This window comes from Neomonachus schauinslandi, chromosome 1, assembly GCF_002201575.2.
Source record: "Neomonachus schauinslandi chromosome 1, ASM220157v2, whole genome shotgun sequence".
NCBI lineage: Eukaryota > Metazoa > Chordata > Mammalia > Carnivora > Phocidae > Neomonachus > Neomonachus schauinslandi.
The window spans coordinates 80,380,939-80,405,933 of NC_058403.1; the positions used below are offsets into that span (position 1 = coordinate 80,380,939).

General features: G+C 57.9%; 1 protein-coding gene across 1 annotated transcript; it reads right to left on the reverse strand.

Annotated features, from left to right (window-relative positions):
• Positions 1–5,550: 5,550 nt before the first annotated feature.
• Positions 5,551–24,964, reverse strand: EPHB3 (EPH receptor B3). The gene is made up of 16 exons (XM_044914630.1): positions 24,928–24,964; positions 16,486–16,550; positions 14,644–15,316; positions 12,227–12,382; positions 11,138–11,488; positions 10,844–10,968; positions 10,503–10,662; positions 10,305–10,413; positions 9,895–9,947; positions 8,671–8,793; positions 8,290–8,537; positions 7,578–7,793; positions 7,316–7,465; positions 7,030–7,223; positions 6,550–6,705; positions 5,551–6,444 (listed from the first exon to the last, which is right to left on the reverse strand). Exons 2-16 carry the CDS (start codon positions 16,540–16,542, stop codon positions 6,336–6,338), a joined length of 2,880 nt encoding a protein of 959 aa, XP_044770565.1. The 5' UTR covers positions 16,543–16,550; positions 24,928–24,964; the 3' UTR covers positions 5,551–6,335.
• Positions 24,965–24,995: the final 31 nt, after the last annotated feature.

Below are 24,995 nucleotides of genomic sequence, written 5' to 3' on the forward strand. Positions count from 1 at the left end.
AAGAAGAAGAAGAAGAAAAGAAGAAGAAGAAGAAAAGAAGAAGAAGAAGAAAGAAGAAGAAGAAGAAGAAGAAGAAGAAGAAGAAGAAAAGAAGAAGAAGAAGAAGAAGAAGAAGAAGAAGAAGAAAAGAAGAAGAAGAAGAAGAAGAAGAAGAAGAAGAAGAAGAAGAAGAAGAAAAGAAGAAGAAGAAGGAGAAGACGACAAAGATCACTGGAGGTGAGAAGTCAAGCTAGAGCTGAGAAGAAGCTGGTGGGCTGGGTATCAAGTCCCAGAAGAAGCCTGACTATGAACGTGAGGCTCAGGAAAAACGAAGGAGGTGAAGATGGGTCAAAGGGAGCCTAAGGGAAGATTCAGCAGTGGAGGTGCCTTCAAAGGTAAGCAGAGAGGAAACTGGGGGAACAGTACAGGGGAGCGGTACAGGCAGGAGGGGCAGGGTGTGTGGGAGGCCGTGGTGTCTGGGGAAAGCCAGTTTCTGTACCCCTCACATTCCTGCAGACACACCCTTGCCTGGTCCCTCCAGGCCAGTACCACCTCTCTCACCTGCCCCACGTTCAGTGCCCAGAGAAGGGACAGGGGTTCAGGAGAATTGTTTCCTGCCTCTCCTTCTCCCTGTCATGGCAGGACAAAGTGGGGAACAGGGTCTTCCCCAGCCCCCAATAGTCAGGGTCAAGGCAGCCACCTATGGGCTGATGTCACAGCAGGCCTTCAGCCAGATCCCGAGTCTGTTTTCATTCCTGCTCCATGAGACAGGAATAACTAATGAGAAACAGAGAGGGGCAGGGAGGAACAGTGGAGGGACAGAGCTGCTTGCCTGTCAAACCTGTGCCCCCACCCCGAAGCTGGAACCCTATGTATTCCTGGACTGTGCTCCTGACAAATGCCTTTAGTGCCTGGGGCCCGGCTCTCCTCTCTCCTTCCCTCTCTGAAAAAGGAAAGCTTAGGTAGCCCTTGCCCGTGTGTGCAGAGCCCCCTCCTTGGTGGGCAGAGTGTCATTTTGAAGTGGCCCAGGAAGGGCCTGGGTGTGCCATCCAGATGCAGTGCTCCGAGGTTCCCCTAGGGCCTCTCCCAAGGTATCCTGATGCAGTGGGAAGAGCACAGAACAGTAGACAGCTTAGGTCCAATTCAGATCTTGGCTTTGCCATTGACTGGCTCTGTGACCTCAGGCAAGCCATGTAATCTTTCTGAGTTCTTCTGTAGAAGCAGGGATAGAACGCATCGTGTACTCAGAAACGCTTGTGGACAAATATGCCTTGCAGCAGGGAAGAGGTAGAGCAGAGGGCTACAGAAGGAGCGGAGTCCTAGAATACTGGTTCTAGGTGCCCAAGACTGGCCCTCTGGGCTTTGAGAAGCCGCCGGCTTAGCTGGGGATGAATTACGAGGAGGGGAAGGCTTAGTCAACATTGTATGTCCCTGACCCTCCTCCTTCCTCATCCTCTGAGTTAGGACAGCCTCTGTGCCCCTAGACTGCCCTACTCCTACAAGCCCCAGGATTTTTGCATATGTTTCCTTCCTGCTAACTGCTAACAGCCCCCAAGGCTTAACTTAGGTCATCTTTTCAAGCAGCCTTCTTTGACAGAATTTCCAGCCTGAGTCCCTTCTTTGCAGTGCCTGGTGCTTACCTCACTGTAGAACGTACCATACCACATTGCATCGGCTGATTTATATATCAGTGATCCCCTCTGAGCTGTGGGTACCTCCAAAGAGTAGGAGCTGTAGCTGGTTCACCTCCATATCCTCAACTCCATAAACTGGGACTGGCATATGGAAGGGCCCAACTGAATAAATGAATGAGGGAGGGAGGGAGTGAATGAAGACATACTCAGGGTCAGATACTGAAAGGTTAAGGGGAGTTGGTTGGTAATGGGGGCCCCGGCTCCCCCTCCTGGGAACCAGATAACTGGTTAGAGGACCCTCAGCCTTGCCCAAGACTATGTCAGGTCTCTAGAGCTGTGATTTGGTCCCACACCCATTAATATTTACATTGACTTGTAATTTTATTCCTTTCTTTGTACGATTATTTGAATAGCATCCATGTCCCTATTAGACTGAGCTCTTCGAAGCAGCGGCTGTCTCTGTTTTTGCTCATCACCAACTCCTAGTGCCCAGCACAACACCTGGTACATAGTAGATATCCGGCAAATATTTGAAGAATGAATGAATATTGGAGAGAAGGAGCCCTCCACCCCAAGCCAGATCCGGGATCAGTGTGCTAAGGGGAGAAATGCAGAAACCACGTTCCCTTCACAACTTGCATTCTCTACCCCTTAATAAGGTTCTGTACCCTCACTGCCTTCAAACCACCCAGGCCCCAGCAGCCCTATCCCAGGAAGTGGGCCAGGGCCTGGGCTAAGCCTGCAGCAAAATGTCCAGCACCCTGTGAGTAGAAAGGGGTTAGTGGATTTCCCCAAGTGCCTTGGTTTATTCGGTTCCTGCTATGTATGCATCAAGCACTATTCAGCATTTTCCTATCTTTTCCTATATTTTATTTAAACTTCTAATTTTAACTTTTAAACTACTAATAAAAATATTAGCTGATATTTTTTAGTACATCCTATGATCTTGGCACACCCTTTACATTTATTCACTGACTGAATGTTTGTAACCATCTCATGAAGTTGGACGGATTACTATACCTTTTTACAGATGAGGGCACTGAGGCACAGAGAAGTCAATCTGCCCAAGGTCGCAGACTAGGAAGCTGGGCTTTGACTCTAAGTCTGCAGCCCTTCCCACTCACTACCCACAGTCACCCCAGCTTTCCAGGTTCTAATTCTGGAAATTAGAACCAGGCTGCCCCTTAGATCTAGGGGCTGCTGTGCAGGTCCCTCTCCCTGGGGCCACCCTGGAGGAGGGGGATACTGTCAAGGGCTGAGTACAGCCTAGAGCACCTTACTTTCCCTACCTGTCCATACTCTGAGGTTAGGCACAGCGAGGGGCATGAAATGGGTCATTTGGGCAGCAACTGCCCCTCTGAGGCAGATGGGATAAGGGAGGTTCGCCAGAGCTGCCCCTCCCCCAGCCTCAATACCTCCCCCCGCCCCCCTACTGGCTTCCCTCTTCAAGCACTAACTTGGAAGATCTAATTTTCTGCCCCCAGGAGTGTGTAATTAAGACTGGGCAGAGTAAGACCTCACTACCTCTCATTCCTTATCTGCTGCCAGAAAAGCCAGACAGACCCCTCGTGAGTACCCTCATTCTTTCTCTGCACTAACCACTCCCCACCCCTCCTTGCACTCCTGCTCTGAGGTCTTGAGGACTCATCCCAACCTCATCCCCCCTCCCCCCGCCCCGTGAGACACAGGCTGGCTGGGTTAGGCCACACAGGTTGGCGGGGTTAGGCCGCCCAGGTAGGAATGCACCAAAGCAGGTGCCTTCAAGAGGGGGGTGGCTTTAGCGCTTCTGGTCTTTGCATCCCTTCTCCCACCTCTTCCCGGTCATGGAAGCTCTAGCCTGTGTAGGTTGGGTGGTTGGGACGGGAAGGTCTGCCACTGAGGACCTGTGAATCTGTGAACCTGAATAAAGGCGGTGACTTGGGGACCGGCTGTGGGTATGGCTTGGGTAAGTGCAGCGTGGCCCTGTCTGCTGTTTCAGGGGTTAAGTGAAAGGAGAGAGGTGTGTATGCAGGGGAGTACAAATCTGAACACACTTGGAGGGAGGTGTGTGCGGTGGGCTGCACAGGGCACATCCAACACAATACCTTACCTACCCCGGATTTCTGGATTCAAGACCTCCCTCGAAATCTTCCGCCTGGGGCGCACACGCCAAGTGCCGCCTCTGTGCCGCTCCTGGCCCCCACTCCGCCCCCGGCGCTCAACGTCCACCAGCCCGCCCTCCTCGCGGACCCAGTAGGGGGCGATACCTTACCTCTGCGGGCGGAGCCCCCGTCCCAGACTCCCGCTAAGACTGTTAAAGTGACGGGTAGGGCGCTGAGGGGGGCAGTCCAGGACACATGGGCCGCCGGCCCTCTCTCACCTCGGAGCCTCAGGAGCAGGAAGTGGACACTTGAGCAGGCGCTGGGGGCGCCCCTCCTCTTTATCTGAACCCTCAGACCGGGAATGCGGCGCGGGGTGTGCAGGACGCCACTCAGCCCCGCGTCCCCTCCCCTGGCCGCCCGCGACACCTCGCGCCGTTGACAGCTCCGGCGCCTGGGCCCAAGGCGACCTCGGGCCCCCCCCCCCCCCCCCCCCCCCCCGACCCCCCCCCCACCCCCACCGCCCCGCCGCGGGCCGAGCCTGGCGGGGCGCCCCTCCCCCGGGCCAGCCGCTGCAGCGCGGCGCTCGGCTCCGTGGGGGGAATACTAAGGAGCGGGCGCGGCGGGAGCAGCGGAGCGCGGGAGCGCGCAGCCGCAGGGCAGGGGAGCGGGCCCGCAGTCCGCCCAGCGCGCCGTCCGCTCCCCTGCCCCCGCTCCCGGCTCGCAGGCCGCCGCCCAGCCGCCCCGGCGCTGCACGAAGCCGCAGCCTCCGCGCTCGGCCGCCTCGCAGGCCTGCTGCTCTGCGCCTGAAGCAGCTGCCCCGCGCCTCCGGGCCTGCGGCTGCCCAACCCCGCGCTACCTGCCCCACCGAGAACTCTGCCCTGCCAGACGTCTGGGAGATGTGCGGGCCCGCGAGGCGTGAACCCCGAGATCTACGAGGCTTTGCCCACGCCCCTCCCCCTCCCGGGTCTGGTCGAGACCCTCTAATTTAGGGTTTGCGGGTACCTTGGAAACATGTTCCACGCCCAGAAAAGGTTTACTGCCTGGAGGGTCCCTCCTGACACTGGGAAAAAGGACTGCATTTGCCGCCACCCCCCAATCTGGTCTCTTTCTGTATCCAAGGGGCCTCTGAGCGCCCCCCACAATTTCTCCTTTGACATTTCCAGAAGCTGTTTTCCTAATCCTCTTCCTGGTTCTTGTTATTTATCCTCTGAACCTTTCAAGTGTGCAGGCAGTCTCTGGGTGGGAATCCCAGCCCCAGGCCTCACTTACTGGCTCAGCGACTTCGGGCAAGTTACTTAACCTCTCCCTTTCCTCCTCTGTAAAAAGAGATAAAAATACTTCCGTCCCTGGCTGGTTGTTGTGAGATTAAATAAGATCCATGTATAAATGGAGCGTTTTCGCCCAGTGCCTGGAGTGTAGTAAGCGCTCAGTAAAGAGTAGCTGCACTTCTGGGCTGATGTTTGCTGAAAGGAGCTAGCCTCTGTATATGAACACCAGTGTAGACTCTTGCCCTCTGTGTCCCAAGGTCACTTGGCCCCTACACCTTCAGCTCCCTCAGAGACAATGGGTGGGAAAGGACTCTGTAAAACACCAGCCAACTGGGAAGTGTCGGTCCTGACCCCAGGAACACCTGGGCCTTAGCAGGAAGGCACTCCGGGGCAGTTTGCTCTCTTGTTACTGCCCACTTCCCAGAGGTTCAATAAGGCTGAAGCACAAGATGAAATAAGTTAGATGCAGTAAGTCTGGTCTCCAAAAGACTCCAGGGAATTCTGAAGAGGGCCGGCACTGAGTGACTGTGAATCTGAGGGCATGAGGGAATCCCACCTCAGGAGGTGCAAAGAGAAGGGGCAAGAGAATCATCTTATTGCCTTTATTCCGCTGACGGCCCAGCTCACCCCACTGCAGGGCACAGGGCCAAGCTTTTACACGCTCACCCATGCTCTCTGTGCAGGCCAGTGCATGCACAGACACACACGCGCACGCACACACACACACACGAACACACTCACATACACATCCAAACTCTGGCTCTGAGAGTCAGTCTCTGGGGGGCAAGGGGCTACTCCTCAGCCTGCCCCTGCCTGCCCTTTTATGACAGCACCAAGGGTGGGGGTGGGGCAGGGCCCTCAGCCCCCAGAACAAGTCCCTGTGCAAACTGGAGGTGCCAGCTGGCTTCAGGATGGGGTGTCACATTTCCCCATTCCCGGAGTCCCCTCCTCCAGTTCCTGAGGGAGGGACTACTCTGCCTACCTGGGGGGGCCAGACCCCTGCCAGGGCTGGGCCCTATAGAACCCAGGCTTATCCTCCACCTGACCCTGCCAGGACCTCCAGCACTGAAGAACAGCGAAGTCTGAGGTGGTGGGGATCCCCCACTGGAGAGCAGGAAGGCCTGGGCCCTGAGGGGCTTGGGGAGGGGTCATCACCCCCTCTCCTAATCCATCTTCAATATGAAGAGGTTTGGGGCACACTTCCTGGGGAGGGAGCACAGGCCTGGAGGAGAAGTCCCAGTTTGGGCCTTCCCCAAACTTCCATCTTCTGGGCCACAGCCTAAGGCCAGGCATCCAAAAGTCCAAAAGTCCAGCCAGCTGGTCAGAGTCCCTGCACAGTCCTTGGGGGGTACCCACCCAGTGGGAGTCAGGTGTCAGACCTGCACGGGCAGTGTCTGGTTCATCTGTAGCCGCATGTCCTGGATACTGCTAAGGATCTTCTTCTGATGGCCAGCCAAGGTGACCCCAATCCGGAGCAGGTCTCTGCAGATGGACCAAGGGCAGGGTCAGTCCCTCCCCGCCTGCCCACCAGTCTGGGCCCTGTTCGGGGCCCCCTGCCCTGCCCCTCCAAATCTGAGGCACACTCACTCTGCAGTCATCTGAGCCACCAGGTCAAAGGTTGCAAACCCCGCGCTGACAAAGCTCTCCTTGTACCGCCCCATCTTGATGGCATCTAGCCAGTCACCAACTGTCGTGAAGGTTGTGTAATCCGGGACCGTGCGGTCCAGGAGGGGCTGTGACATGCTGTGGGGAGAAGAGAGAGACTTGGGTGAATCCTAATGGCAAGGGAAGCAGGGGTGGGGCTGCTGGCCCAAGAGCAGAGTGGGAACATGGGGCGCCTGGATGGCTCAGTCGGTTAAGCGTCCGACTCTTGATTTTGGCTCAGGTCATGATCCCTGGGTAGTGGGGTCGAGCCCTATGTCGGGCTCTGCGATCAGCAGGGAGTCCGCTTGGGATTCTCTCTCTCCTTCTCCCTCTTCCCCTCCCCCCTGCTCATGTGCCCCCCCCCCCTCCAATAAATAAATAAATCTTCAGAAGCAGAGTGGGAACAGAGGCAGAGATACTGACCCAGACTGGGCACTGGCGATGACCTTGAGGCTGGCAGCATTGCGGATGAGCTTGTCCAGGGTGTTGACAATCTGGGAGAATTTGGGCCTGAGGTTCCGGTCCCGCACCCAGCAGTCCAGCATGAGCTGGTGCAGTGCTGTGGGGCAGTCCATGGGTGGGGGCAGCCGGTAATCCTGCTCTACGGCATTGATGACCTGAAGAGAGAACAGGGAAACCTGGAGTGAGCCACCACTTCGCTCCCCAGCTGACTCCCACCCACCTGGCCACTCTGGCTGGCCCCACTCACATCCTGGTTGCTCATGTCCCAGTAGGGTCGCTCTCCATAGCTCATGACCTCCCACATGACGATTCCATAACTCCAGACATCACTAGCAGAGGTGAACTTCCGATAGGCTATGGCCTCTGGGGCAGTCCAGCGGATGGGGATCTTCCCGCCCTGGTGGGGGGGGGCACACGCCCTTCACCCTATGACTCGGGGCTGATCCCCAGCCCCGAGCCCCTGCCTGGTTGGCCCCGCCCCCGGTCTCCCTCCCAGCTGCTTCCTGTACCAGGGAGCTGGTGTAGGTAGGATCAGAGGGATCATCCTCCAGGAAGCGGGAGAGGCCGAAGTCTGAGACTTTGCAGACCAGGTTGCTATTGACAAGAATGTTGCGGGCAGCCAGGTCTCGGTGCACGTAGTTCATCTCGGATAGGTATTTCATGCCAGCAGCAATGCCCCGCAACATGCCCACCAGCTGGATGACCGTGAACTGTCCGTCGTTGAGCTGGAGGCAACGAGCAGGCTCAGGTGGGCCCATCACCTCCCTACTGGCCCAGGGCCCGCCCAAGACCTTCATGCCCGCCCCCCTGTGCCTCCACCTACCCTCTCTAAGGCCTTGGAGACCATGCCTCACCTATCCCTGTGACTATGTGCAGAGTGCACTGAAAGTAAGCGGCCCACTGTGTGGCGGGTATCTGTATACAACATCCCAACGGACCCCGGTGAGGATCCAAATAGCTCTCACTGCTTTCATTTTATAACTAAGGCAGCTCAGACTCGGAGAGGTTACGTAAAGCCTGAGGTCACACAGGCAGAGTCGGGATGGGAACTTGGGTCTTTCTGGCTCTGAGGACCTGGCTGTTTCCCTGCACCAGGCCACCTCAGTAAATATTTGTAGACTTGGAGAGGGTTGGGTGTGTCTGACCTTGTGGGAGGGGGTGGTTTGCCCAACACAGCTCTCTGGGGCAGGGCAGGGAGAGGGGCTGGGGGCTGGCTCTTACCCGGAGGAAGGAGTCCAGGGCACAGTTCTCCATGAACTCGGTGAGAATCATGACTGGCCGACTTTTAGTGACCACGCCCTCTAGTCGGATTATGTTGGGGTGGTCAAACTGACCCATGATGGAGGCCTCACTGAGGAAGTCCCGCCGCTGCCTCTCTGTGTAGCCCACCTTCAGCGTCTTGATGGCCACGAACACCTCCCTGCGGCCTGGCTGTTTCAGCCGACCCCGGCACACTTCCCCAAATTCCCCTGCAGGGCAGAGGGCACAGGTAGGAAGGGGCTTCTGGGATTGGCCTTGTATCCAGTGCATGCTGGCCCCTCCCTGGGGTAACACCCCCCACCCCCGACACCTCTCCTCTCCACTGTCCACTAGGGGACTCACCAGCTCCAATCACCTCCTCAATCTTGACACAGGAGACATCGATTTCCTTGGCAAACTCTCGCACAGCCTCATTAGGGTCCTCATACGTAAAAGGGTCAATATAAACCTTCATTCCGGGAGCAACTAGAGGAGGAAAAGGCAGGCATGAGAGAGGCCAGATCTTTGGCCTGCGGTGGCGGTCAGTGAGGGAACTCCTCAGGCTGCGCCCTCAGGCCCAGCGTACTGCCCTACTGCCCCTCCCCCCCAAACCCTGATGGGAGCACATTTCACACCCTCCCTCCTAAGTCTTTCCTCCCTGCTGGAGTCCCAACCCGCCCCTTCTCCACCCCCTCACCATTCCCTCCATGAGAACTAGTGGCCATAAAAGCTAGACACCTAGGATTCTTATTCTTCTTTCTGAAGAAGAATGAGAGATGACCATCTCTCATCATGTCAAAACATCTCTCAGATTCATCCCTCTCCTCATTCCCACTGCCCCTGACCTTATCCAGGCCTTCAACACTCAGACTATTGCAATAGTCTCCCAGCTGGGCTCTCTGCCTCTGGACTTTTCCCACCAATCTATCCTGCATACCTGTCTCCCTAAAACAATACTCACATTGTATTACTCCCCAGCTTGAGAGCCTTTCGGATTACCTATGGTGGAGTCAAGTCCAAACTCCTCTGCCTGCCTTTCACGACCCTCCAAGGACTGGCCACAACTACCCAGCCTCGCTCCCCAGCAGCTGTCAAACCAGTCTTCTCACTGCCCCCACAGTCGGGCACTCTCCCCACCCCACCCACTACCTTCCAGAGGCTTCTCTAGCCAGGAATGCTCTCCCCCACCTCCCTAAACCCTGTTCAACCCTCCTGGCTCAGCTCAGCCCAAGGCCACCTCCTCCAGGAAGGCTTCCTTTTTTCTGAACTCTTACTGCCCTTTGTAACAGGAACACCCAGCTTATCACTAAACTGTCCTCTCATTTTTTCCTGTGTGTACGTATCTTGTCTTTCTCCTAGGATTAGCTGCCTTTGAGGAAAGGGGTCACTTCTCATGCATCTCTGGGGCTAGCAGGAGGGAGGGAGGGGCTCAGGAAATGGCACTTGAGTGGAAGCAGGAGGGGCTCTCCGGGATAGGAGTAGGAGGGATGAAATCCCAGGCAGGGGAAAAGGGTATCTCCAAGCCCTGCAGGGACCACGGGAACTTTGCCGGGAGGCGGCAGGATCAGGATGAAAAGACAAACTCACCATACTGCTGCAGCTTCTCGGTATACTCGGAGTCAGAGCCGCGCCGCTGCTTCCTGGAGGGGACAGGGCAGGGGTGCGGCCTGAGACAAGCCCAACAGCTCCCTCTATCCAGGGGACCCTCGGGCTCCCAGGAGGGGCAGGGTGCACAGGGGATGGCCTGCTGCCTGGCCCCACAGGTAGGGGTAACAGCAGGTACTGGGTCTCTGGGCAAGGGACTCAGTGGACTCAGTCCCCGAGGGGATCTGCCAGGGGATGGGCAGGGGATGGGATGAGGACAGGGGTATGGACTAGAGACGGCCTTGGCAGCGAGGAGAGTCTGGGCCTACCAAGGGCCTCTGTGGCATGTGGGCTCTAGGGTGCTCCAGGGAAGCTCTCGCCAGCCCGAGGGAGCAAGCCGGGCCTGGGAGTACCTGAGGCAGACGACAGCGATGACCACGACAGCCACCACGAAGACAAGCCCAGCCGTGGCAGAACCCACGATGAGGGGAAGCTGCTCCTGGAGCTGCTGGGCACCGGAGCCTGGAGACCGGGAGGGGACTGGGTAAGTGGAGGGACAGAAAGTGAGGAGGGACGGAGGTGAGCAGGAACAGGGGCCGTGGGGTACGTACCTCTCTCGCTTGTGGTCTCAAATTCCGCCGGACGGCTGTACTGCCCGTAGCCGGCTACGGTGCGGGCACGGACCTGGACCACGTAGCGGGCGTCAGGCCGCAACCCGCCCAGCTGCACCGAGTTCTTCTGGCTGGTCACCGTGGAGGCGATGCCCTCACTCTGCAACACCGCGAAAAATGAGGCGCCTCAGTGGCCCTGAGGCCCATCGCCCCTGCCGCCCCCCAGGGCCCACCTGTGGCTGCCTCAGTACCCAGGAGGTACTTGCTCCCAGGGGCCCCTGACGCTATCTGGGGGTCATCTTCTCACCCCAAGGCCTCCGCCTGCCCCCCAAGGCTCTGACCTTCTCAAAGTACTTCATCTCGTAGTCCAGGATGACTCCATTGGGCCGCTCTGGGGGTGCCCAGGACAGGGTCAGGCTGCTGCCGGAGCTGCTGTGCAGATGTAGTGTAGGCACTTCGGATGGGGCTAAGGGAAGATGGGCACGGGGCTCACAACGGGCTTCTCGGCCCTGGCATCCTTCCCAAGGACCCGGTGCCCAGGGGACCCCTGGTGGTCCATCGGCAGGCCCTGGGCAACCTAAGCTCCGTGTGGGAGAAAATGACCCAGGCCCTACCCTCCCGTGCCCCCTCCTCACCAGCCTGGTTGGTGGTGATATTCACAGCCGCGTAGCGGGGGGGCAGCGGGCTCTTGCCCGAGACACCATTGACGGCCTGCACCTCAAAGGTGTAGCGCGTGTGGGCCAGCAGATGGCTGATGTGGACCCGGCGCTCTGTCAGGCCCAGCTGCCGAGGCACAAACTCCACATTGTCATCACAGCGAGAGCAGGCTGAGGCGCCCCCGGCCCCAGGGCCCCCGTGGCACTTCTTGCAGATGACGTTGTATAGGAGGTCGTCCCGGCCACCCAGGTCCCGGGGCTCGCTCCACTCGAGGATCAGTGAGGTCTCATTCACATTGGAGATCACACCCCGGGGGGGAGATGGCACCGCTGTAGGGAAGGTGGAGGGAGAGGGCAGTAAGCTAGAGCCCCAGCACCACCCTTCCACCCAGGGTTCCTGCGTACCGCAAGCAGCTTCCTACCGCCTTGCTCTTGACTCCACGTTAATAAGCAGAATAGCTTTCCTACAATTCTCCACTGGGAAGACGCTAGTTAGCCTTCAAGGCTCAACCTGAGATGTCACCGCCTCTTGGAAGCCTTCCTTGATTCTTCTCCTTCCTGTCCTCTGCACCCCCATAGCACAATTCCTGGGCATCCTTCCAGCCCGGCACTTAGCACATTATATGGTCATTATCTGTTTTCGTATCTGTTTCTCCCACCAGGTGGCAAGCTCCTTTAGGACTTACTGACTGAATCTTATTCTCCTCCACATCACTGGCACCTGGCACAATGCCTGGCACCAAAGGCCAGAGCAGGGAGGAAGCAGGGCACTAGGCTGCCCCAAGGACGTGACGCCCCCTCTATGGTTGGGGTTGGGCCAGGAGAACAGCAGTTCTACACAGTGGGAGGAGTGAGGGGCTAGAGGCCCAATGGCTCCAGATGCCTGGCTAGGAGCTGGTGGGCGCTTCCTGAGTGTTGGTGGAAAGGCTGAGGCGGCTGACCTAGATTCCGGCTCAGGGCCAGTCACTTCTCAGCTGTGCCATGTTGCGCACAACATCGCACCTCCCCAAGCCTCAGTTTCCCTATCTGGAGAGCGGCCGTTCATAGCGGGGCCATGAGTTCACTTACTGGTACAGGCACTGTCTGCGGAGTCCGAGTCCGCACGGTAGAAGTTACTGTAGCAGGTGCAGATGCTGGCAGCTGGCGAGGCGGTGCGGCTGTGGGGCGGGCAGGGGAGGCAGGGCCCCTCTCCCTGCTTCGCCTTGTAACTCCCAGGGGGACAGGCTGCGTGGGAGAAGAGGATGGGCATGCTCTTCAGATCGGTGAGACTCTGGCCCTCCCGCAGCCCGGGTCTTGGCCCCACTAGCTCCTAGACTGTGGGGGCTATGCTGGGATTGCCTAACTCCGGTACAGCTACAAAAGGCCCTTTTGCCCCGTGGAAACCCCACGTCAGCGGATTCCTCCCCGCCCCGGCCCCCCACCCCTACCCCAGGGCCTCACGGGCGAAGACGTCAGCCCCATCACCTGGGCAGCCTGGGCTTGTTGAGGCACGGAAGGGAGAGAGAAGGAAGAGGAGGGGTGGGGAAGAGACCACTGGCAGGCTGGCAGCACCCTCTACTCTGCCAGGATGCTCCCGCCCCCTCCCTGAAAGTGGAGGAAAATCACTGCTAGGACCCTCATGGCCACCCCGCAACAGCCAGAGGCGGGGCCTTGGTCCCAGGACCAGCCTCTCTCCCCACCCACCAGGAGCAGGGCAGCGGCTCCTTCCTGCCCTTGGGCAGGGGTGGGGGCTGAAGAGGGCTGAGAAAAGGAGAAAAAGACAGCAGGCAGGAAGGCTGGGGTCACGAGGAGTTCAGAGGCCTCAAAGCATCCACAAGGGGCACCCCAGGCCCCAAAGCGAGCCCAGAGCTGGGTGCCTGAACATCCCTTCTCCTCAGTGTCCTCTCTTGTCATCTACACTGGGGCCCCTGGTCCTGGGCTGTGGGGTTCTGCCTGTCTATGACAGCCATAGGATTTATTATTCAAACTGGAATATTTGGAGAGCGAAAGGGGCCGCTAGTAATAATCATGTGATAATGAGCATAAGCCAGGACTGCCCCAGACATGTGAAAGCATATGGTCACTCTATCCATATATGACTGCCCCTGGGGAGGTCATCCAGAGTGTGGAATGCCCAGAGTTGGGGCTATGCTTTTCTCTGGGATTTAATCTCCCCCTCACGAAGGTGATATTCCACCCAAGCTCTTTTGAGCCAGTGGGGGAGGGGGCAGAGGCCAGGCCAGGCTGGTTGCTATGGGAACCAGCATGCATTTCCTGCCAGGGACCTGCAGAGTGTTAGCCCCTCTTCAGGCTGTCAGGCTCATCACCCCCACCCCCTTTCTCCACTTAGGAAGAGGAAGTCTGGGGCAGGTTCCCATAAAGTGGAGAGGGGCCGGGCAAGGCACTATTCACCTTGCCATGCCAACACCCAACACAGGGCCTCCCAGCCAGGTGGGGCAGCCAGTCCCCCTCACACCTCGCGCTGTGCTAAGAGCCAGCCGCCACCCTTCAGAGTTACAGGCTGCAAGTGCCGGGGCAGAAGGGATAGAAGGCAAGGCCCTTAGCATCTTGCCCTGCATGGTAGAGCACTGGACGAGGCTGTAGCCCCAACTCCCACATTCCCAGCTATGACACTTTGAGTATAGTTGTTCTCGGAGACTCCGTTTCCTTACTGGCAAACGGAGGCTTGAATGAGAACCCTTTGTGAATGGGTTTTAGAGCCAGAAGTCTAGTACACTGTAAGGTCTTAGGAGTCTTGGCAAGCCACCACGGACAAGCCTCCTGAACCTCCTCCTATATGAAATAAGGACAAGAGAATCCCTGTCCCCACGCATCCCCTGGCTCCCGAGAGAGTCATGGCTGACACTTAGGTGGTGATGGTGTTGCCATGTGCCAGGCACTTTTCCAAGAGCTTCACATGCATCGACTCACTTAAGCCCACTACGAGCCCATAGAGGAAGCCCCACGATTGTCCCCGTCTAGCACACGAGGAAACCGAGGTTCCAAGAGTTAAGTAACGTGCCCAAGGTCCCACCAGAGCTAAGTGACAGAGTTAGGACTCAGACTTCAGGGACTGGGCCCCCGACCACTGTGCTGTAAACACCGCCTCTCGAGGAGCAGATGAGACTTGAAGGTAAAAGGGCCAAGCGTGAGTGCCCACAGCCCCTGTCCCCGCAGCTCGGAGGCCCAGCTAGTACTTCCGGGGTGGGGTGTCCACCTGGGGCCAAACAAAGCAGGCATCTCGGCCGGCTTCCTGCCTCTCTGCCCAGGGGCCTCCCTACCAAGGATTCTTCATGTTTTTCTCTTCCTGTCTCTTTAGTTTCTTTTTTATCTCACGATTCTGGTGCATCTCCTCATTGTCTCTCCTCTCCCTCCTTGCAGCACGTTCTGGGCACTCGATACCCCTCTTCCTTTCCCTCCCTCCACCTCAGACCTGAAGCCAGAGCTCGTTGACTGGCAGGTAGGAGTCCTCCCCAGCCCCCGGCCCCAGGCCAGCCCCCACTCACGGCGGCACTGGGACTCCTTGGCAGCTGGCTCGTGGCCGGTCGCACAGGTGCAGGCTCCCACGGGCACCATCCACTCCCCATCGCCGTTGCAGTAGAGCTTGAGTGGTACGGACACCTCCACAGCATTAGCGATGCAGGTGCCAGGGGCAATGACGAGAGAGGTGGGCTCGGCCCCAGTGAGGGTCTCGGGGAAAAGGGCGAAGCCTGCGGTGGTGGACGCACACTTCTTGTAGAAGGCCCGCACAGAGATGAGCGACATGCAGGCACCCTGGTCCTGGAAGGCCAAGTAGAAACCGGCCTTGGAGAGCGGCCCAAAGCTTCGCACCTTGGTGTTGACGCGGCCAGCATCAAGCCGCGAGAAGCTCTCATCGGGCGCGATGGTGTCCACCTTCACGTAGGGGTTCTCCATCCAGAAGGGGGAGGAGGCCGAGGCCACATCACTGTCAGCCTCGTAGTAGAAGAGGTTGAAGGTCTCTTTGCAGGAGCCAGGGATGTTGGGGATGCTGTTGCAGTCACGCACGGTAAACTTGAGCTCCACGTAGACGCGCTGCACCTCTCGCCGCCAGATGAAGCCCGTGCGAAGCCAGTTGTTCTGGCTTGACTCCCGCACGTTACACACCTGGTACGTGCGGATGGGGTTCATGGCCTCATCGTAGCCACTCACTTCTTCCCACTGTGCATGGGCCAAGTGAAAAAGACAGAATGAGCGCCAGCACGTGCCAGGTGCTTACCACGTGCCCAGATCCGTGTTTACTTCCCGGGGATGCTTCTGTGGTGTACTGGCTGGGCATGCAGACTACATGGGTTCAAACCCCAGTCCTTGCTGTGTGACTATGGGTCAAGCCACTTAACCTCCCTGTACCACCGTTTCCCCATCTGTAACATGGCGAGAATAAAGCCATATAAGGGATAAATGAGCTTAAGTGAATAAAAAACTTAGAGCATTCGATAAGTATTATGGGACTATTAGCTATAATATTTGTTATCTTTGTGTCTCAGTTTCACTGTCTATAAATGGGGCTGACTGGATGTAAACGACATGGTAGGGAGTCAAATCAGTTTAATATACATAATGGGCCTGTAACAATGTCCCATACAGAGCACGCATTCAATAAACACTGGCTGTCACTATCACGTTTAACCTTCACTACAACCCCATGAGAAGGTACATCTGTTGTCTTGCCCCCACTCTACAGAAGAGGAAGCCAAGACTCTCAAAGGTAGAGACTTGCCCAACGTCACACAGTCAGGTCTGGTGAATGAGGGCCTGGAGCGCCATCCCACCCCAGTGTTCCAGAGCTCAGTGGAGTTGTGAAGGCCATCTAGGGAGGTTAATTAGAATATGTTAGAAATGTCAGAACTACAGGAATTTAACTGTTTAGAAATGGAAGCCCAGAAAAGTAAGCTGCCTTGCTAAAAGTCACATAGCAAGTTAGAGATCTGGAGCCAAGGTTTCCTGGTCCCCAAGACAGTGCCCTACCCAGGGACCCAGGAAGGAGGGAGATGGTTGGAGAAGATAGGCAAAGAGCTCTCAGGCAGGAGAAGGATGGTGACAGGCTGAAGGCAGGCTGAGGGGTGGGCAGAGGGAGAGTGGGACAAAGATGGTGTGTGGGGGGGAGGAGGACACAGACAGGCTGAAGGCTGAAAGGGTGAGAATTACCCATAGGCAAAGAAGGAAGGTGACAGGTGCAGGGGATGGGAATGACGCAGAAGGTGAAACTGATAGGCAGGGGGCAGAGGCAGCCCTTCTCAAGCCCCGGGGAGGCAAGGGGGATGGACGCTGGTGGTGGAAGTGGCCTACTTGACAACCAGCACTCAGGGGAGATGGTGGGGAAGGCTTACCCCACTTTCTGGATGAGATGTCCATGCCAACTCCGATGTCACCCATTTTGTGTCCATGAGGGTTTCTGGGGAGCAAGAGAAGAACAAAGGTCAGAAGCCATGCTCAGGATGGGGAGAAAGAGGTCGTCCAAGAAAGGCCAGGACACCAGAGAATGATTCCCACCAGGCACCAGCCCATCCCACCCCACCCCGCCCCCAAGTGCTCGAAGCTCTCAGCCACCCTGCCCTGGAGAAGAGCCTGCAGCCATCCCCAGAAACATTATAGCCCCAAAGACGTGAGCCATCAGGTCGGCCAGCCGGAGGTGGGTGTGTGCTACTGACAGAGGTAAAAGCCAGGCCCAGTTCACACACCTACAGGCTCGGCTGATCTCCACACAAGGGGGTAGCAGGCCCTTTATCCTGGAGCAAAGGACCGTGTCCTTCAGACCCTGCTGCCCAGGCCCCCCCGACTCCATTCCCAACACAAAGGCCCGGCACCACACATGCCCAGGGGAATGGGAGGGCAGCTACAGGGCAGAGCCTGCTCCCACCCAGCCTCCCACTCAAACACCTCTGGGGGATGGGCACGAATACTCTTTGAGGCTGGGCTGAGGGCCACCAAGACAAGCTAGGTCAGTTCTTTCCACAGTCCTTCGATAAGGACTGTTGGCGTACCCCTTTTACAGGTGAGAAAACTGAGGCCCAGATAAAGTAAATATACGGCCTAAGGTAAAACTGCTAGGACTTGGGGTGAAGGGTTGAAAGGTAGCAGACTCCATAACTAACCCCTTAACCAGAGCACTCTGACTACAGTGTGAAGGGAAGAAGAAAGCAAGCCGAGAAAGCTCCTGTATATCCTTTAAGTCCCAATCCAGCTGTCACCTCCTCCAGGAAGCCTTCCCTGAACCACCAAATTAGGGTTAGATTCCTTCCTCTGTGCATCCAGGGCCAGGGGCTTTGTCATAGCACCAATCCTGTTCCAAGCTTCAGTTTCTTATCTGTTTCCCCTTGCTCACCCATAGGAGGGGCCCATTAACGTTTCTGACATAAACTCACTCCCCTAGGAATCAGGTTCTGGGTTCTGACTGAACAATTCCGCTCTCTGAGAGGAGAGAGACGCCAACTCCTTTCTTAGAGCCTGGGAGACAGGGCAGCAGCAGTTCTCCCCTCGGCCCTGAGCTGGAAGAGGGCAGGTTGGGGCTGCCCAGGAGGAGAAAGACCCAAACCCCACAGGTTCCAGGCTTATGGCCTTCACTGGTTTCCTGCAGTCTGGGTCTGAGCTGAGGATGGTGGGTGAGGCAGTTGTGGCCCCAGACCCTCATGTAAGGCAAAGGGGGAGTGAAGCTCCCTCTTCTTCTATTAGAGGTGGCTGGTCCCTGGTGGACCTGGCTGCAGGGTGAGCCATCCCAGCCTCGTCGGTCGGTGGCCCGACAGGCCTCTCTGGCAGACAGACAGACAGACAGACAGACACAGACATTTGGCAGGGGGCTAGGAGGCAAGGAGAGATGGGCAGAAGCAGGGGCCCAGAGACAGGCAGGGAGAGAGGCGGTGGAGCAGGGGCCTCGCCAAGGCGGACGGTGGGTGGCTCCGAGCTGGAAGGACGTGCAGAGCCGGCTGGCTAGGACCAGCCAGTGGGGTGGTCAGCTGAGGACTACAGAAGACGGTGAGCTGGAGAGACAAGGAGGCCCAAGGAGACAGAGACAGAGAGGGAGGTTTCCAAGTAGCCTCTTCCCCAGCCAGCAGCCCAGAGTATTCCTGTCCCTGGAGCCAGTCGAGCCCAGCACACCCCCTCCCCCCCAAACCAGCCAGCCAGCCAGCCAGCCAGCCAGTCCGCCTGCTGGTCTGCCCGCTGCCCGCCACCCGCCCGCCTGAGCAGGCAGGGGCTCCCACCGCTCCCTCGAGCTGCCTCCCTCCTCCCTCTCCCTCACTTCCTTCTGCTCAGCCTGTGCCAAACCCATCTGGAACTGTTTAAACCCAAATATTCAGCCCCCTCCCCCCTCCAGCCAGATTCCTCCACAGTTTAAAACAAGCCCTGTGCTGGCTCTGAGAAGACTGAGGGGAGGGAGGGGACGGTGGGGACCAGGAGGGGAGGGGGTAGGCAGGGGTGGAGGGAGGCTCTTCATTTCTGTTTAATTTCTGGGGAGCGGGAGAGGGAGGGGGCGGGGATCGGCCCTTGGCCATCGCTCAGCCTTGGCCATCGCTCAATCTCGGCACATTTTTCCCATTAATGAGGAGAGGACTTGGATTTTGAGTCCTGTGTGCCCGAGGAAGGGCTCCGGTCATCCTGGTGGGGAGGGGGCTTGCTCTCTGGGGAAGGGGAGGGGTCTGCTCCCTTCAGCAACAGGGAGACCCTGAGGTGCCTGTGTCCCCCCTCATGGAGGGGGTCTCAGCATCCATCTGTCTGTGGCATGGGGAGGGACAGACCCAACCCGACAGAGCCCACCTTCCTCTGCTACGTGAGTGCCGCACGCGCGTGCACGTACGCAAGCTGGGGTGAAGATTATGAGGTACAGGAGTAAGGACAAAAGAGGACTGAGCGAGCAGTTTCCAAGCTCCCCAGCTGCCAATTGCACCCCCATCCTCCTCTGCCCCCCATGTGGCTGCTGGAGGGAGACCAGAAGGCAGACAGCCACTCTCTGCTACAGGGCTCTGCCAGGCCGGAAACCCCACCGGCCCCTCCAAAGCGAGCAGGGAAGTGGACAGCAGGCCTGGGGCCTTTCTGGAACTGGGGCTTCAATGCTCAGAAGTGAACCAGCACCCCTTTCAGGTTTCCAAAGGGCCACAGAGAACGGCCACGTGGCGGCAGCTGTGTGGCTCTTGCCTGTGCACAAATACACACCCGCACAAGCATTCCCCAGTTCTCAGTGGCTGGGCTCATTCTCTGCCACTGGGGCCAAAGAATGACAAGTCAACACATATGGTGGACAAAAACACACAAAGCCACAGCCGCCCGCAAACACACACACACACACACACACACACACACACACACACGGCTTCATACACAGCCACGGTCTGTCTTTTTCAGACACACAGATGCATATGGTACAAACAGATTAGTCTCCCTTAGACATTCACATACAGTGAAGCTTCCCTACACACGGATTTGGTTTGTCTTAGGCAAACACTCACTCTTAGAGTCTTCATGTGTGCAGATTTCCAGAGACCTCGGCGTACACGGAGGGCACGCACACCAAACAGTACATTCTCCTTACACACCCAACTGCCCACGATTGCCAGCCCCAAGTCACAGCCTTGAGTGTAGCCAAGTGCAAACCCAAACACCAGGTTCTCCGTACAGACTCGACGACGTGCTCTTACGCAGTCACGCACAGCGGGCATCAGCTGCACACACTGATGTGCATGTGCACTTAAACATGCCACAGGAGCACGCATGCGCATAATGCCCACGTCTACGGTTTGGATAAAGCCTCAGAGGTGCATCCTCCACGCACATGCAACACACGCACACACACACATTGCAAGCACGTTCTTTCTATGAGCTGAGTGTTCAGGTGGGGTGGAGGAAGGGCTAGGAGAAGGCAGTGTCTGCTAAGAAAGCAGAGGGACTGGGCCAGTCTTGGCCAGAGGTGCAGGGAAGGAGCAAACCCCAGACCTGCCTCCCATGGCCCTGGCCGAGGCCAGAGCGGTCACTGGTCACGAGACTGGGGGTGGGGCAAGGGCCTGAAGATGATTCTGGGTGTGGCTGGGTGTAGCCTCCCCAGGTACTTCCTGGCCAGCACGATGGCACTGTCCTCAGCACTGAGCCCTTGGAGAGGGGTGGCATCATGAAGAGACTTAGCCCCAGGAGCTTTGGGCAACACTTCCACACATACATTGGGCACCCAGCAAGAGGAGAATATCGTGGGCACCCAGCCTGTGTCTGAGGGCCTCACTGGGCAGCCCTGGTGCAGCTGGGAGCCAGCCACCAACCCTGGTGAAGGGCCAAGTACATACAACTTTATGGAACTGCCAGACCCCACAGCACCCCAGGTCCCAAGTCACACAGAGCACACTGCTCTATGTCAGTGAGACCCAGGGAATCAAAAAACCCCAGAGACAAAAGCAAGAAGCCCAAGCTCCAGATGAGGGACTTGAAGGCGGTGGGGAAGGTCATGCTCGTGGGCTGGGCCAGCGGAGTGTGCAGGGGCAGGTGGACGGAGGGGCAGAATCCGGACAAGAAGGCGCATAGCCCTGCCTGCAAAGAGAGGGAGAAAAACCCCACGCCGGCCCTGAGTTGGTCTCCCTCCTCCTTGATGGGGTCCCGACCTCGGCCAACCAACCCAAGGGCTCTGTCCCATCTTCTCCCATCTTGCCCCTACCCTGTGTGTCAGTGGGTATACATGTGTGTACCAAGCTGCACACTCAGGGTGGTCAGCCCGAGGAGGAAGGGGGCCTGCGGGAGGGTTGCTATGGGACCTAGAAGAGCCTAACTCACCCCCCCAGCTACCTCTCCCTTTCTCCGCCCATGGCCCCTTGGCCCTCCATTCTAGGATGGAGGGGAGGGGAACATCTCAAAACAGAGAACACATTTTGTTTTCCATTCCTCCCTTCAGATCGTGGGGATTTATAATTAAATAAACCTGAGAGGGAGAAGGGAGGAGAAAGCACAGAGCAAGGAGCCCAGATGCCTCAGTGTTCATCCATGCCCCCACCCTAGTCCTGGCCTTGCCAGCCAGCCAGGACGGATGGACAGCTAGCCCTTCAGTGAGGCCTCTGAGCCCTTCTCTGGGATCCCAGCCACAGTGGCTCTGGCCAGGGGTCTGGGGGCAGAAGGCAATAGGAGATCTGGGGCCAGGGCAGCCCTTGGGGCAGGGGGCCTCTCCCACCCCATCAGGTGCCCAGCTGTACCCAGTCTCCCTCCCCCCGCCACCTCCCCAGCTGCCCGATCCCGACAAACCAGTTTGACTCAGCACAACAGGCAGGGCTACAATTTTCAAACTATGCAGGCCTGGTGATTCAGCCTCTTCATGCTGTTTAATTAGTGTAAGGCCGGGTGGCGGAGGCCTTGCCCACGGCAGCTTAGGCTTTAGCTCCCCACCGCTGAGGCCACAGAGCGGGAGGTAGCAGCAGCTCTGGCTAAAGGGAAGGCAGTGACGAGCAAACTGGTTCCCCCAAATACCTGCCACCGTCCTTCAGCGGCAGCTCTGAGGTGCCAGCTCGTGACAAACAGGGATGGGGTGGGGGCGCCAGAGGCAACTCTAGTAGTGAGCCAGCCCAGAAATCCCAGGCCTGGCGTCCCCTCTCAGCGAGCACCTCCTCAGGGGCCACTGCTGCTGCCTCGGCGGGCGAGAGGGACTCACACACGGCCTCCTTCCCTCGCACACCAGGGGCACTGCGGCCGTCCCCACCTCCTGCACCTGGCAACCGGTTCTCTTTCCCCACAAGGGTAGGCTCTCTGCAGACCTCCCCGTCCCATCTAAGGGGTGAGGCCCCTACGGCCCAGACTTCCTTCCTCATCCCACGCTTGTTCCTGGTCTGCTCACCTTCCGGTTCGTGGTCCTGAAGGGGAGAAGGATCTTGGCTCGGGGGCCTGGGAGACACTACTCGAAAGGAGGGTCAGCAACGAAGTGGCCCCGTTTTCTTATGACTAAGGGTAAATCTGAGGGTAAAATCAGTGTGTGTTTGCAGGGAGAGGTAAGCAGTCAGAGGGCAAGGTGAGAGGAGTTTCCTCAACCAAGGAGGACGAGCAAGGACCCTGGCTCCATCCTCATGGAAAACTGATGAGGTCCTTGGATGCAGTCTTGGTGGACCCCAAGTATGTAGGGAGGTAGAGCAACCAGGTGCTAGGCAGCACCTAACCAGGGGATCCATGACGAAACAGTACACACAACTCAGGACTCTGGGCCTAGATATAATGGCCCCCGGATGCAGACAGCCAAAAGGCTCCCCTAGGCCCAGGGCAAACCAAATCCTGGCAAAGCCAAATGGAAGGTTGGAGCAAGGAGCCTGGAGCCCCTGCCCGTAAAGCTTGGGAGTGGGGAGGGTCCCAGCTAGCCCTGCCAGGTGGCCAGAGCCCAGAACCACCAAGTCTCCCCACCTCACCCTTCAAGCTCCAGACAGGGCTGGGGGATGGGCAGGACACAGACAGCTGCCCCTGACCTCGCTCTCATCCCATCCCATCCCATCCCTCCCAGAGCTGAAGGGAGATGGAAGTGGGGAGACAATTTTCTCTTCAGACCAACCTTCCCCCGTCACACCGCCCCCCTCACCCCTTCCTCTAACCTCCCTCCAGCAGGTAAGGCACACACCAGTTTCACTTCTGTCCCTCCTCAGAGAGCAGACCCTAGGATAACGATAATAGCAGTTAAGCCCTGAATAATAATGGCTGTGTGCTAAGCACCCCACACACATTAAGGACGCAATCTTCCCTACAACTCTAGGATAGTGGGTGCTATCACTGACCCATCTCACAACGAGGGAGAACTGAGTGGGTAGGCGTACTTCTGTGTGGGGATCTGCGCCCCAAAGCATCTCTCTTTTTCCTTTCATTCTCCCGCACACAAACTGAAAACCCTAAGGTCTGAGGTATGGCAAAAGTAAAGGAACTGGTAAAAGCCACACATGGAAGGCACTGCTACTTCCTTGGGGCATCCCACACTGGCCTGGCCTGCCAGCCACCACCTGCCCAGTCGGGGAGTAGCCCCAGACACAGCCGAGGGGGGGAAGGAGGGACAAGGTTGGGGCCCTGCTGCCCTCTCTTTCTTGTGCTGCTACTGCTCATGGGTCCTCTGTCTCCTGGTCAGCCCCTCAGCGTTCCGGCCTGGAGGCCTGGAGACCTGGATGCCAGCTCCCAGCTACGGCCTGCCACTGAGGGTCTAGCAGATTGTGAGGGGTGAAGAGGAGGAAGAAAGGGAGGAAGGAGTGAGCCTCTTCGGGTAGCCCTTGCTCACCTGACCCAAACCACACCCCCTCCGCCCCCCTGGCAGCACCAGCACCCACCACACCTGACAACAAGGGCCCCGCGCCTAGCACACACACAGCGCCCCATAAGCGACTGTGCTTGCGTTGCCCCCCCGGCCTAAGACACAGAGACATAAACCTGGTAACTCCAACAGGCTCCCAGGCTCACACCCTTGAGGCAATCAACAACAAAGCCCCACACTGGTTTCTCACACCTGAGATCCTATCACACACATGTGGGCGCGACCTCAGTGTGTCTGCTTGGATTTGCATGTGTCCACCCGTGTGAATCGGTCTGTCAGGGCTGGTGGGCTCAGAGATAAAAGGGGGTGGGGGTTCATAGGAACATTTTTTCCATAGAGAAAACTGGAAAGCACCAGAAGATGCCTCTCTTTCAGAACTGTGCTCTTTCTTCCTTCCAACCTTTAAGTTTACCAGTTGTGAACATACAAACAAACCAAGTTACACAGAATTCATATTTTTGTTTCTGTACGAAGAAAGTGACTAGTTGCCTGTGAAAGACTCCGAAAATAAAAACTGTCTATATTCCAATTTCCCCCAAATTTCTGTGGTGTCCTGCCCTCCACATTAAGGAAGGTTTTTCTTCTCTCATTTAATGGCTTCAAATTTTTTGGAAACTCTGTGTGTGTGCGTCTATTGTTCGTGACCAGTGTCAGCGCCTCTGTCTCCCGCAGGCTCGTGTCAAGTGGCCACATGTGTGTGAGCTCTCCCACCAGGGCCAACAGCATCCTGTTCCCCCAAGTACAGTCGCTTGCAAGTTGGAGCTACCCCACCCCTGCCAGCACCGTCTGGGTCGGCTTCACACAACCTATTGAGAAACTCGGCCTTTCCCCACCGGCAAATGGGGCAAACCCCAGAACTTCGGGGGTTCAACGGAGACCCGAGCACTCGGATGTCCTGCTAGAAGGCGGAGGAGAGCCGCAGAGCAGCGCGCACTGCCCGTGCACGCAGCACCTCGTGGGTAACTGGCGCTCCGTAAACCATAAACAATAACAGGCCCCCGCCTCTCCACCCCGCAGCCATCCCCTGACAAAGCGGGGTGCACGCACTCACACCTCTCACAGTCAACTCCAACGGCTTCCTAACCAGCGCCGTCCCCCAACCTGGGAGTCCCGCTTCGCCCCCACCCGCCACAGCCCCGCGGCAGCCTCAGAGGCCCCCGCCTCGCCCGGTGGGTCGCCCACACTCCCTCGCCTCCCCGGGCCGCTGGGGGCCCCGCTCCTCTGCGGTGAGTGCGGGGTTCTCCCCCAAGAGCTCACAGCGCTGCCGTGACTTTCGGGGACGCTCAACCCGAGTCCAGCTGCCCGAGAGCCACGATCCGCGTACCGCCGGCCTCGGAGCCAGCTGAAGCCTGCGAGGCGGCTCCGGGGGCGTCCTCCCCACCCCATCCTCCGGCCCCCGGAGCGCCGGCGCGGGTGACGGAGCCTCCTCCGACGTGCGCCCAGCTGGCATCTGACCCACCCCGCGGGTCCCCTCCGGCCTACGCTCGGGTGACCCCGGGCACCGTAAGCCTTGGACGCGCCCCCCGACGCCGCTCACCTTCCAGCGCCCGGCAGCCGGTGGACAGCAGCAGCGGCAGCAGCAGCAGCGGAGGGAGCAGCGGCAGG

What these genes read in the sequence shown, in the direction of transcription:
- EPHB3 (XM_044914630.1), bottom strand. Translation starts at nt 16,542, where the DNA reads ATGGACACAAAATGGGTGACATCGGAGTTGGCATGGACATCTCATCCA. An exon ending in TATCACCACCAACCAGGCTG is followed by an intron (nt 10,969 to 11,137) that starts GTGAGGAGGGGG and finishes ATCTTCCCTTAG; the next exon opens with CCCCATCCGAAGTGCCTACA. An exon ending in CTACCTACACCAGCTCCCTG is followed by an intron (nt 7,466 to 7,577) that starts GTACAGGAAGCA and finishes CCCCCCCACCAG; the next exon opens with GGCGGGAAGATCCCCATCCG.